We start from the raw sequence: 13,064 nt of genomic DNA, 5'->3' as shown, positions 1-13,064 counted from the left end.
TAGCCTCACTAACAAGTGTCTTTCTTGTGGGCACACAGCTGTTTAATCCCAATCCTGTAAATTCTTGTCGCATTGTGCGTGTGGAAATACTCTTACTTTAAATATTAAACATAGCCGTGAGTTCTACTGTCGATTTTTTACAATGTGACTTCACCAAACGTTTTAGTGATCTCCGATTATGATCATTCATAATTTTTTCCTTATATTTTAATAATGTGTTGGTCAGTTCTTAACACAATTCCAGTGATTTCAGCAATCTCCTTAATTGTTTTCTTTGCTTGATCCAGGCCAATAATTTGCCCCTTCTGAAACACAGTAACATCTTTTCCATAACGATCCACTCATAGGCTCTTAAGGATCTGCTTATTTAAATCCAAACGGCAACCTTTTTTTTTTTTTTTTTTTTTTTTTGCCAGGCAGTGTACATATATTTGACGCCATTATCACGTATCTGTAATGCAAGTCTGCCCCCTAGTGGTTACCTGGTTGTCCTAATGTAAAGTGTGCGAAACAAAAGCCAACACAGAATGACTACAAAAATGAAATGTGTGTATGTTTTATAGGCTTTGTAATATCTGAATTTCACAAAATCAAATTACAGCACAAAAACTTGGCAAATACAAAAGATGAACTTGACATTTTAAACAACACCCTGCGTCTTTACATCATTTTATGCAACACTTTACAAAAACAAACTTTCACTTACAGGACAAGACTTTCTACCAATAAATCTTTTCAACTATTTTAAAGTGGTTCACAAGTAACTAATTAATCTCAAATCGATAAGGTCATGTCCGGAGTCGTACAATTCTGGCTTCCATTGCAAACGCAATAATGACAATATTCCAATTCATATGGGATGTTATACTGTATCTCTAAAGCTAAGTGATAGCATTACTATCAGGCAGACAATGCGGCCAACTTATAAACCGCAAGTAGCCAAATGGTAAACACAGAACTGGTTAAACACCTTTAAAATACAGGCTACCTAACAACAGATAATGGTTTATTGTTTCTGAAAATATTTGTATTAAATGTTTCATGTTGGGAATGAATACTGAAATTCTAATACTTGAAAGTACTTGACTACTTGAAAGTGTCTAACTGTGAAAGTAAAGAGTGTCTATTCACTGGTTTGCGTGTGAGCAGCAGTGAAATTTGAGAGTCAAGAGCCCTCCCAATATGACAATTACATAACGGCATACCCTATTAAATCAAGGGGAATAAATAACACGGAAAAGAAGGGAAGTCCAAAGGCAATGGACCATTTATGTGGCAATATTACACAGCAGATTGTTGGGAAGAAGGCCAATCACCAAATGTCCTGTTCTGTAACGTGGTGTGCTTCTGTACTCGCAGCATTTTCTTCAACATTTCTGATGTACTTTCACCTTGCCCTGTCAATTTGTTACACAGTGTGAGTTAAAGATGTTTTGTGTGTAATACAAAAAGTGCATCACTTTGTGCTGTAACATTTATGACAAAACACAAGACAGAATCAGACAGACACAAATACATTCACTCGCTTAGTAACATACTAGTCCAAACACTACAAACACTTTTTTTTTTTTTTTTTTGACAAAATAAATTAAGTTCATAAGTTCACATACATTCATTCATTGGTTGTGTTGTTTGTTCACATCTGGAAAAGGCTCATTTTTGGCTAAGATAATTTTTTAGGAGTTCTAGATCCATCCGTGTAGGAGGGTCTTTTTGTGGTGGACAAGAATATTCCTCTGTGGACAGGGGAATGAATCTTTCCTGTAAGCCCAGCACCTCGTCATCTTGGCATGCCAACAGAGCACCCCATGGCTGCTGTAAAAGACCTCCCTGGCCGAGGAACCCAAAGAAAACAATGGCCTCTGAAAAGAGACAGTCAAAGAGACCAGCAAACAGAGAATTAACCTCAATCAGGAAAACCAGAACTTTACAGGGAATGTTAAAGAGAGAGCACTTACCTTTTTTTTTTAAATCTGGCACTTTAGCGGATCCCAAAGGGACCAGATATTGTGCAACACCAGCAAAGTCAGCAGGCTGACCTCTTGTGGCAAGAAGAACAATTGATCTACACGGAACCAAACAGAATCAGCGTATTGAAAAAAATAGAAAATAACAGTGAAATAATGGGTTTAAAAAAAATGCTAGTAAACATTTCAACATACTGAGCACTTTATTAGGAACACCTATATTCATGTGATTATCTAATCAGCCATTCGTGCGGCAGCAGTGCAATGCATAAAATACTGCAGATAAGGGTCAGTGCAAATGTGATAGTGATTTCAACCGTGGCCTGATTGCTGGTGCCAGACGGGCTGGTTTGAGTATTTCTGTAACTGCTGATCTCCTGGGATTTACACACACAACAGTGTCTAGAGCTTACTCAGAATGGTGCCAAAAACAAAAAGCATCCAGTGAGCGGCAGTTCTGCGGACAAAAGCACCTTGTTGATGAGAGAGGTCAACAGAGAATGGCCAGACTGGTTCGAGCTGACAGAAAGGCTACAGTAACTCAGATAACCACTCTGTACAATTGTAGTGAGCAGAATAGCATCTCAGAATACACAACACCTCGAACCTTGAGGCAGATGGGCTACAACAGCAAAAGACTATGTCGGGCACTTTATAGTGTACATAATAAAGTGCTAAGTGAGTGTATAATCATCAGTGCAATCTTAACACTCCACGTTGCCTCTACCTCTGATCCCATCCCAGTATCTTAACTGCAGTCCTTGCACTCATCATTCCCACTCAATCACACTGCATACCCACCTAACTGTTACTACAACTGGAAATGCCAACTCCTCCCAACTTTGTTAATATGTAGTCTTAAACCCCAAACTGCATCTTTTACCCCTCACCTCTTCATAATTCCAGTTTTTAAATACTGTTCCATTTTGGAGTCCATTGTTGGAAACAATGAGCTCTTTGTTACTTGTCCAGAGCATGCATCCACAGTTACCAAGAGGAACCCAGACTGGTTGAGGTCAAATCTTTCTGCATTCACCTATGAGACAGAAAAATCAGGAAATAGGTAATCAAAACAGTTATTTGTCAACAGAACCATGATTTCTTTGTACTACCTCAAAAAGAATGTACAATCTGAAAGAATCTGTTACTACATTTTATTCAGCCTTAAAGGGATAGTTCACCCAAAAATCAAAAAAATTATCTCATAATTTTCTCACTCTCATGCCATCCCAGATGTGTATGACTTTCTATCTTCTGCAGAACACAAACAAAGATTTTTAAATGAATATCTCAGCTCTGTAGGTCCATACAATGTGAACTGGGCCAGACCTTAAAAGCATCAAAAATCACATAAGGGCAGAATAAAAGTTATCCATAAGACTCCAGTGGTTAAATCAATATCTTCAGAAGCAACATAATAGGTGTGGTGAGAAACAGATCAATATTTAAGTTCTTTTTTTACTATAAACCTCCACTTTCAATCTGACATTCTGAAAGTGAAAATGAAAGTTCATATATTAACCCACTGGAGTCATGTGGATTACTTTAATACTGCCTTTATGTGATTTTTGGAGTTTCAAAGGTCTGGTCAACATTCACTAGCATTGTATAGACCTACAGAGCTGAAATATTGTTCTAAAAATCTTCGTTTGTGGTCAGCAGAAGAAAGTTATACAAATCTGGAAAGGCATGAAAGTGAGTACATGATGAGAGAATTTTTATTTTTGGGTGAACTAACGCTTTAAAGGGATAGTTCACTCAAAAATAAAAATGTTCTCATCATTGTTCCAAATCGCTGTTCCAAATCCATAAGACTTTTTTTCTACTTCCATACAACACAAAAGGAGATGTTACACAGTATTTTAGCCTCAGTCACCATTCACTTTAATTTCAGCTTTTTGTCCACACAATGAAAGTGAATGGCGACTGAGGCTATCATTCTGCTTACTATTTCCTTTGGTGTTTTATTTCTGGGTGAACTAGTAAAGTCAAGTCATTTTTATTTGTAAAGCACTTTTCACAAAACACACTGTTTCATAGCAGCTTTACAGAAAACTACGCTGTAAACGAAAATGATGCTGTATTATGTCTGTAATGTCTTACAGTCCTCAATGAGCAATGTCAAATGAATCAAATGAAAACACGATTACAAATCATGCTTTTAAAATTATTTTTAAATAATTTTATATTATGAGCAAGCCAAATGCAAGGAAATCAAGAAAACCCAAACCCCGTAAGATGTTAGTTAATAGAGAAAAAAAAAAAAAAAAAACTTTGGGAGAAACCAGACTCAGTTCCCCTCTGGCTATACAGCATGAATATAATGCCAAAATTAGCTATCTATGTGAAATACAACTAAAGCATGCATTGACTAAAACAGAGTAGATGTTGGTGGGCAATGTTTAAAACCAAAAGATATTGATTAAGATGCAAGATTAATAATAAAGTATCTTTGAAGTCCATCACGAAATGACTGGAAGAGCACATAGATGCAGTGTCCTTTTAGTTGGAATTAATTTATTGTCTATGTATTCCACTAAATAATACAGTAATTCAAATTTTACAATTGCTTCAATTTACTTAATAAAACAGTTAATACAAGTACTGTTTATTTTCCCAAGCTGAAATGAATGGGTGGAATAGTCACTCACAGTGATATAGGCTTGTGTGTCATTACTCTTTTCCTCTTGTACACTGAGGGATTTGATCTGAGTTTGGAGGTAGCTGTTCCATGGATCACTGGAGAAGGCAAACTGCAGAAAGGAAAATAAAAATCACTCCGGGCTGGCAGTTTAATGATTCCTAGTTACAACTACACCGAAAACGCAAGGTAGTGGCTCTTAGTCAGGACAGCAGATGGACAGCCGGTCAATCTGGCAAACAGTTTAAAGCCTGTTCCCACTCTACACTTTAATCAAATGGAGATACACAAATGATCCTGTCCATTCATAATGAGCTTGGTTCTGGCTCACCTGTGAGGCCCCACAGGCTCTGCAGGGCTCTGTGTTTGGCTTTGGCATAGGCACTACGGTGCTGGCAGTCTTGCTGTATTTGGGATAGGCACTAGCAGCGCAGTTGCAGGTCAGTGTCTTTTGGTTGGCACGTATGGTAGCTATGATCTTCACTCTCTCGCAGCCCACGGTGGAGCAGTAGCTGTGGCCATCACGTCTGTGCCGTGTTTGAGCATACAGCCATAACAAGCTGGAGGAAGTCACGGGTTAACAACAGGTTTAATATCTCACACTGATCAAGATGCACTAAATATCATCATTAAAAGAAGAGTAATATTATAGACCAGTAGTTCTCAACTGGTGGGGTTGCAGCAATAGTGTAGTCTATGCCATATGTAGGCATACGCCGTATGCCCACCTATCTTTCTTAGGTTTTTACATATGCCCACCTAAAATAAGTGATGATATGTATGGCCGCCAGGACAACGAGTAGGCTTTTGACCCGGAACTTTAAATCTACTAACGTGATACCACAGCACCATTGAGTGAATTGTGTATTTTTATTTTAAAAAGTGTACAGAGATTCTCTCTTAATGCGCACGGAGCAACAGGAGGGGGGAGCGCAACTGATGGCACGGGCAAGACAGACAGTCCGACTAAGCTGATCCACCAATCAGAATGCTTTATTTCAGACGTGATTGGATATTTGCTAACCAATCATATTTTCTGTTTCAGTAAGGGGAGGGACATTTCCATCAAGCATCCCTGGAGTAACCATAATTTGTGCTGTAAATTTATTTCCCTGCTAAACGTAAACACATACATTTAAATTTAACATATGCAATTAAACTGAAAATATTGCATGTTTTTGCACAAGTGCTAGTTTTTATGCTCTTCGCAGATGCTGGACAACTGTGTCCCGTAATTATACCAAATGTCTTTTTTTGTGCGTGCCTCTGACTGCTGTCGTTGGTGCCCTTTTCTTGTGATATCAAATCATTTCAATTTATATTTCTAAGTAGGAAAACAATTTCACTATACACAGAAAAGCACATAATAGTACACAAATAAAACAAAAAAAAACATGAATTCTTATGTAGGCTATATATGGTAATACAAGATAACGTGTTAACGTGAGCATTACTAAACTCATATTAGCTATACAATGCTTAACAGTTTATTACGTATTATGTATGTATTAGTTTATTAATTAGAGTAATTATAAAGTATTAACAATTTTCACAGTAGCCTAATGAAAGGAAATTTAATGACACCTATCAATTTTAATACATATTTAATATCAAGTTACCATGCCATGGTTCTTATTAGTGTACTGTACACCATGCCAGCAAGAAACTTACTCTGATATACATTTTCATGTGGGACTGTAATTACAGCCAATATTCTTTTTTTTTTTTTTAATGGAAAAAAATATATTTCTTACACATTTTACATACTGTATGTACTGTATATAAATGTAAATATATTCATTTTAGAGACTGGGTGCATGGGGGGGTGGGGGAGTCCTTCATAAAGTCACAGTATGCCCACCTCTTCAGACACTACTACACCACTGGATTGCAGGTCTGTTCTGATAGGGCCATAAACAGTAGGGAATAAAACAATGCTAAGTGCAATAAAATGAAAAGAAACTACCCACATAATCATGCATAGTTAGGATAGCAAAAGAAATGGGCTTTCAAATATAAACTTTTAAAAGGACATTTTGGGGGGGGTCCTGAAGCAAAACCAGTTGAGAACCACTGTTTTTAGAATGTTTAGACCTTAAGGTGAAAATGACAAGAGAAACAAATAAAAAAGCATGAGTATAGAAGACGTAATTGGATTTAAGCAGTTTAGGTCCCAACAGCCCTGCAGCCTCTTTGTGAAGTCAATATGTTGGCATTAAACATACATATTTATTCTTACCCAACAGATTTGTCGAAAAAGTACTTTCTCTCCAGCTGTCGTTTCTCTAGATCTGACATGGATGAAACAGGGCCATAGTCCTCTATTCCATCAAAGCCATTGTTCTGCTTGTTGTAGATGTCTGATGTGATCTGGAAGACTGTATCATTGGGGTAGCAGAGGCCAAGCAGAGCCCAGTCACCCCTACACCACAACACAGTCAAACAAGCACATCGGAACATCACTGCATGTTACCTCCATCAACTACATCTAATGCAAAATCTCATGGTTATGTGAAACAATTAGGCTAAATTTTGCTAACTTCAGCTAATGATGTGAGGTATCGCGATAGGACTTGCTTACTGGTCAAAGTTAATAAGTGAGAGGACTATTTCTCTCGGTGCAGGTCCATTCCAGTGCAACGTGTAGCTCTTTCCCATCATCAGAACAGGCTGGTATTGCTGGGATGGTGCTGTCTGGCTTCTGATGCCTCTCATCACCATGGGCTTATCATGGTACTCATCTCTACTGATGGACAGGCTGAGATTAGATGCCCCCTGTGTCTGTATGTACACCTGTATGGACCAGCAGTGAATAATTAATTAAAGGGATAGTTCAACTAAAAATGAAAATTCTCTATCATTTACTCTTTCATGCCATCCCAGATGTGTATGAGTTTCTTTCTTCTGCTGAACACAAACAAAGATATTTAGAAGAATACTTCAGCTCCGTAGGTCCTTTTAATGCAAGTGAATGGTGACCAGACTTTACAAGCTCCAAAAATCACATAAGAGGCAGCATAAAAGTAATCCATAAAACTCCAGTGCATTAATATATGTCTTCTGAAGCAATGCAATTACATTGGGTGAGAAACGGATCATTATTTCAACCCTTTTTTTATTATAAATCTCCACTTTCACTTTCAGAATACAAAAGAATGTGAAAGTGGAGATTTATAGTAAAAAAAGGATTAAATATTGATTTGTTTCTCACCCTCACCTATTAATTTGCTTCTGAAGACATAAATGTAATTACTTTTATGCTGCCTTTATGTGATTTTTGGAGTTTGAAAGGTCTGGTCACCATTCACTTACATTGTATGGACCTACAGAGCTGAAATATTCTTCTAAAAATCTTTATTTCTGCTCTGCAGAAGATAGAAAGTCATACACATCTGGGATGGCATGAGGGTGAGTAAAGGATGAGAGAATTTTCATTTTTTGGGTGAACTATTCCTTTAAGTTGTAAGAGACAAGAATTGAGGAGACATATGTACATATGAAGATGCCATATAAATACAAAAGCAAAATGAGAGAGCTATTTCTTTACCTGAGAGTACTTGCCACTGCACACAACCCCATTCCAACGGGGAATGTCCACACATTGAGGATGGCGAATTAGGAAGTTGTCGGATCTACCCACATATGTGTCCGTGTAGTTGCTAATCGAACCATCCAGGTCATGAAAGATAGAATTTTTATCGCCGTCCAGATCGTTCTGCTCAAACCACTCGCCTGAGCGCCCAAAAAACGCTCTCAGAGTCACCTGGATGATTAAAAGAGGATCAGTGATCACGAATAACGAAATTAACCATGAAAGCATGTTAAAGCCTAACCTGAAATTAAGTTAAGCATATCAAGCTTTGATGGGGGGAAAACATCTGAAAAGACACTACACCTAGATCCAACGAGGTGCCATTCAGAAATAACAACTGAGACAACTCTTGACCACATCCAGGACCTTTACATTGGTTCTTACATATAATATATGCTAACTGCCAGTTGCCAGAACAGGGACATATTTCAACATTACTCCACACCAGAGGAGGTAGAGCAGATGGTGACCAATAAGGAAAAAAATAAACAGATGGGCCAGCAAATATTCTCAACCGGAAACAAGCATTAGCAACACATAAGGTAAATAAGCATTATTAACTAGACAGAATCTAGCAGTGGATTAAACCAAATGATTAAAGAGCTGGGCTTCGCAGGAGAAGGTCTCTATCACCTTGAGGAAGGCAATTAAGTCCAGGATGCCCCAGGGGGGCAGTTACTGCAAATAGTGTATAATAATTCAAAGCATCCACAAAACCAGTAACAGATGGAAAATCATTTATTTATGAAAGAACCACAATAAACAGAATTCAGGCTGCAATGTATACCCCAAAGGCATACTCATAACTGTACAGTTGGGTTGGAGGTGTGGTCTAGCAAATGCACATGCTTCAGACACATTGAGCCATGGTGCTTGGATGGAGACAAAGGTTTAATTCTGGCCTGCATCCTGATCTCATTACCTCTCTCTTTCTCTCAATAATTTCCTGTCCTCTCTCTACTGTCTGTGTCAATAACAAGTGGCAAACATTCCCCATAAAAACACCACAAAATTGAGATCAATTAACAGACTATTTAACAATGTTACAAATTATTACAATTGAAAAATTTAAAACTGAGAACAATATACACAATTTTTAGTCTGCAGTAACAAACTGTGTAATAATTGTGTGTGTTACACGAGTTGGTAGTTACAGTACAGCAGTGTCAGAAGGCATTTGAATATTTTCCAAATCCTATCTTTGTGTGTATGTGTGCTTGTGTGTTCACTCACACTCGGGTGGAAGGAGAGAGAGGACAGGTTGTTTCTAGGTGTCAGCTGCCAGATGTTTTTCAGGCTGAAACCCACAGCCATGGTGAAGCGCTCTGCTGTCGGGCTGAAGGCCCGAAATGTGCTGTTAAAGATTCTCACTGGACCATCATTTATCTGAAAACCTCGGATCGGAAACGTCCTGATAAAAGCAGAGCAAAAACCACATGCCATTTATATGTTTAATCAAAGAGTTATATCAAAAATATCTTAAGGAATGTGTACATGATCCTAAAGGGAACAAAATAACAATCCAGCATATTTTCTCCACACTTCAGTTTATCCAATAGGATCTCATTTGATTCTTAGAGGATTATTATTTGATCCCATTACGATCACTTCTAAATAATGAATTCTTAAATTCCAAAAGGAATCATTTACACACTCTTACGCACTACGACCGTGCACAAAGTCTTATCCAATTTTTGTCAAAGCGCTAATTCTAAGTGGAATTTTCATGCCAGCGCAAAGAGCAAGTGGGCGTGGGTGGTAGTGTTTGCGCTACTGTGGGTGTATGCATGTTAATGAAGTGGCGCAAAGCGCAGTTTGCTATTTTCTGAGAAATAGGTCATTGTGCTAAGAAGTTTCAAAAGCAGGTCTTATCTCAGCGCAAAGTCCAAACTTAGTTCCTACACTTGCAGTATGGAGATTCTACCGGCAGGTGGTAATAAAGTTCATGTCCAAACTCTAATTATTAACATGACGATCACTGTTGTAGCCATATGAAACAAATATTTATGAGATGTGTGTTGAACTAACTTTAGGTCATTATTATTATTATGTTTAAATTTACAATTGTATTTATGATCTAATCTGTATTGGTATTTTTCCACCTGTTGTCGTAAAGTGATTTTTAAGTGCAAAAGTGGCCGGTGGAAGTTGGAAAGAGTAAAATGTTTGGGTTTGGTATAATTCTTTTGACCAATTTGTTATTTGATTATATTTTTGTTTCGTTTGAAGTGTGATTTTAATTTAGAATATCTTTGGTTAAATTTTTTTGTGTTTCAATAAATGAATTTGATTTTTCAAAATCAAAATCGACTGGTAGAAATGCGTTCCAATACAAACACTGTTAATACTAGCCATGATTTTTGTGTCAGCAGATGAAAATTATTAATAAAACTTACAGTATTAATTATCTGACGAGAACCACATTTTCCATGTGTTTAAAAGGAGTGTGTCACTGTCGTAGAAATGCCTGACATTCGACAAGGACGCAGTTAATGCACAAAAGAACGTTAGTCCATATTTTTATTCTTCTAATTGATTCTTTATAGTCCATTTACACTACCCACTTCTTATGAATGTGCTGTCTTTGTTTATATCGCAGAGGCTTTACAGGGAATGGACTATATAATAGGATGCAGACGATGCTGAAGAAGAACCTCCAAATTAAATTATACTTGACACTGTCTATTAATGCTTTGTGGACGTAATTTTGCCAAGCCCACTTACGCCTAGACTTAGCGCATGCTTGCACAAAAATACCAAAACTTCCTGGCCATGCCAATTGACTTTGTGTGTATGACTTATGGCATGGCACTGCACTTAGTGCTACAACTCTTAAAATAGGGTCCTAAATGTTATATTAACATGAATCTCTCTCTATTTTCCTTTCTTTCTCTCACATACTTGTTTCTTGGGAGAGTCCTCATCTTTCCATCTACTCCACTGATGCCCCAGTATTTATTTTGCCCTCCGTTGGTGCCCCGATTTCTGCTTTCACCAACAAACAGAGACTGGGAGACCTCCTGACTGGAGCCCTCATCTTTAGGGTAGCTGCCATCACTGCATTCAGGAGAGCAAGGAGAGTGTAAACACTTGTTTAATTAATTTTTTGCCCTAGGAGACACTAGCACAGACAAGTTCACAAGCTTGCAACAATTTTCCAGATCAGATTGTGATCATCTTTGCAGTACAAAGAGACGTTTCCTTAAATTATTATGCCTGCAACTAAGCACAGAGACAACAAGAACATGCCTGCACATATGCACATGCTCACCATAAACAAAAAAAAAATGACACAGTACCTTGCAAATGAGAGTCCAACCCCATTGTCTGCAAATCTATCAGAAAAGCAATAATCAATAATCAGAAGGTTGCTATATTTTTATTTACGTACTGGGTTTCTCAAAAGATGTTGAGCTTAACAGGGTCCAGAATGGCAAGGTTGTTTTCCTTACCCTGAGTTTCGTATAATGATGTCACCTCCGCGGATCCAAGCCCCCAGATCATTGTTCTTAAAGGAGATGAGAGTGTCGATGAGAGCGGCCACTCGTGGCCTGTTTAGATCAGAGTTCTCATGAGGTCTGAACCTGAGACAGAAAAGAGAAACAAACAGAATTCATGAGCATGAAAATTGAGATTAGGGTGCGTTGGATTGCACCTCCCACAAACTATTAGGCACCACGCTAGGGCTGGGTAAAAATAGAACTTTCCAATTCTTTGCAATCTTCATTGGAACAATTACATTTCCAGACTTAATTTTTTTTTTTTTTTTTATATATAAATTTCTTGATCCAGCGGATGAGGGAATATTTGTATCTCCCTTCCGATACAGTGGATGTGCAAAGTTTCTGACGAACTTGCTCTTAATATAAACTTTTTTAAAATTTAAATTAATGGACAAATATCAGGAGCTGGCACCCTGAATCCAGCGTAATCAACACTAAAGGTATATGTATGCAAAAGAAATGTTCCTAACTGAACTGATATTGAATCAATTCGAATTGGAACTGAATCAAACTTTGTGAATCAGAATCTAATCAAATCTGGAAATCAGTGGCAAAACTCAGCCCTAACCAATGCACTGTACAATTTATACTTCCATATGAAGGGACATATTGACTCAGAATACGTGGTACTGGGAATAAGAAAGGAAGCAAAATATACACTGACAGCATACACACACTCTGACACACTCTGTATTTATAGTGTGGTGGGTGTGGCCTGAGAAGAGACCAGAGCTCTGTCCCGTCATACCATATTTTCTCAGTACTGCGGAAACTATCTGGGGAGACATGTTTTCTTAATAAGCAGAATCAACAGAACAAACGCTGTAGAGCTCCACACATTTAGATTTATTGATGAATCTCCAGCATGTTGGCTCACCTGGCACTGTTGTCCAAACAGAGGTATTCACGTGGGTCTGCTGCTGTGGCATTGGTGCTCTTGACCTTTCTATCGATAAAGAGGCCAGCCTGAGACAGAACAAGAGAAGAGTCAAAGACTTTTCCCTTGGAAAGCATCATTTACCATGTAAACAGTTCAGTGATACAGTGGCAGTGTTTTTAATGTGGTGTAAGTGAAGCCTGGTGCACTGTAGAGTTTCTCCGCATCAGGACAGTCTCAACACTGAGCACACAGCTCAACTAACCAAAATAAACAAGTAGTTAACAAGAACTTTTGTATAGTGCAGTGTGTTTGGATATTGTCACACAAGTTCACAGCATGGGACTGTCATAAACAAAGGAGTATTTCAGAGAAACGATGAAGAAATGCCTTGTTTATATACAATAAAAATGTTTAACTTGCAATTGACTGCATGAGTCTTTCCTCAAGCCACATTTCATACCATATTATAAATCCCAAATGA

At 37.9% G+C, this 13,064-nt stretch overlaps 1 protein-coding gene across 2 annotated transcripts in view; it reads right to left on the bottom strand.

Annotated features, from left to right (window-relative positions):
• Window positions 1–540: 540 nt before the first annotated feature.
• cemip2 (cell migration inducing hyaluronidase 2) overlaps window positions 541–13,064 on the bottom strand; it is a 38,162-nt gene continuing 25,638 nt past the window's right edge. The window contains exons 12-25 of one of the 2 annotated variants that reach the window (XM_051671590.1): window positions 12,581–12,669; window positions 11,653–11,784; window positions 11,500–11,535; window positions 11,102–11,257; window positions 9,434–9,611; window positions 8,156–8,371; window positions 7,190–7,401; window positions 6,848–7,030; window positions 4,940–5,168; window positions 4,619–4,720; window positions 2,858–3,003; window positions 1,959–2,065; window positions 1,611–1,862; window positions 541–1,397 (exon numbers count right to left, since the gene is read on the bottom strand). In XM_051671590.1, the coding sequence (XP_051527550.1) occupies window positions 1,654–1,862; window positions 1,959–2,065; window positions 2,858–3,003; window positions 4,619–4,720; window positions 4,940–5,168; window positions 6,848–7,030; window positions 7,190–7,401; window positions 8,156–8,371; window positions 9,434–9,611; window positions 11,102–11,257; window positions 11,500–11,535; window positions 11,653–11,784; window positions 12,581–12,669 (1,995 nt within the window). In that variant the 3' untranslated portion in view covers window positions 541–1,397; window positions 1,611–1,653. Of the gene's footprint in view, window positions 1,863–1,958; window positions 2,066–2,857; window positions 3,004–4,618; window positions 4,721–4,939; window positions 5,169–6,847; window positions 7,031–7,189; window positions 7,402–8,155; window positions 8,372–9,433; window positions 9,612–11,101; window positions 11,258–11,499; window positions 11,536–11,652; window positions 11,785–12,580; window positions 12,670–13,064 lie in introns of both variants that reach the window. The other variant, XM_051671580.1, reaches the window with a different exon arrangement.

The sequence above is a fragment of the Myxocyprinus asiaticus genome, chromosome 3, assembly GCF_019703515.2.
Source record: "Myxocyprinus asiaticus isolate MX2 ecotype Aquarium Trade chromosome 3, UBuf_Myxa_2, whole genome shotgun sequence".
Lineage (NCBI taxonomy): Eukaryota > Metazoa > Chordata > Actinopteri > Cypriniformes > Catostomidae > Myxocyprinus > Myxocyprinus asiaticus.
This window is presented reverse-complemented; position numbering and strand designations above follow the sequence as displayed.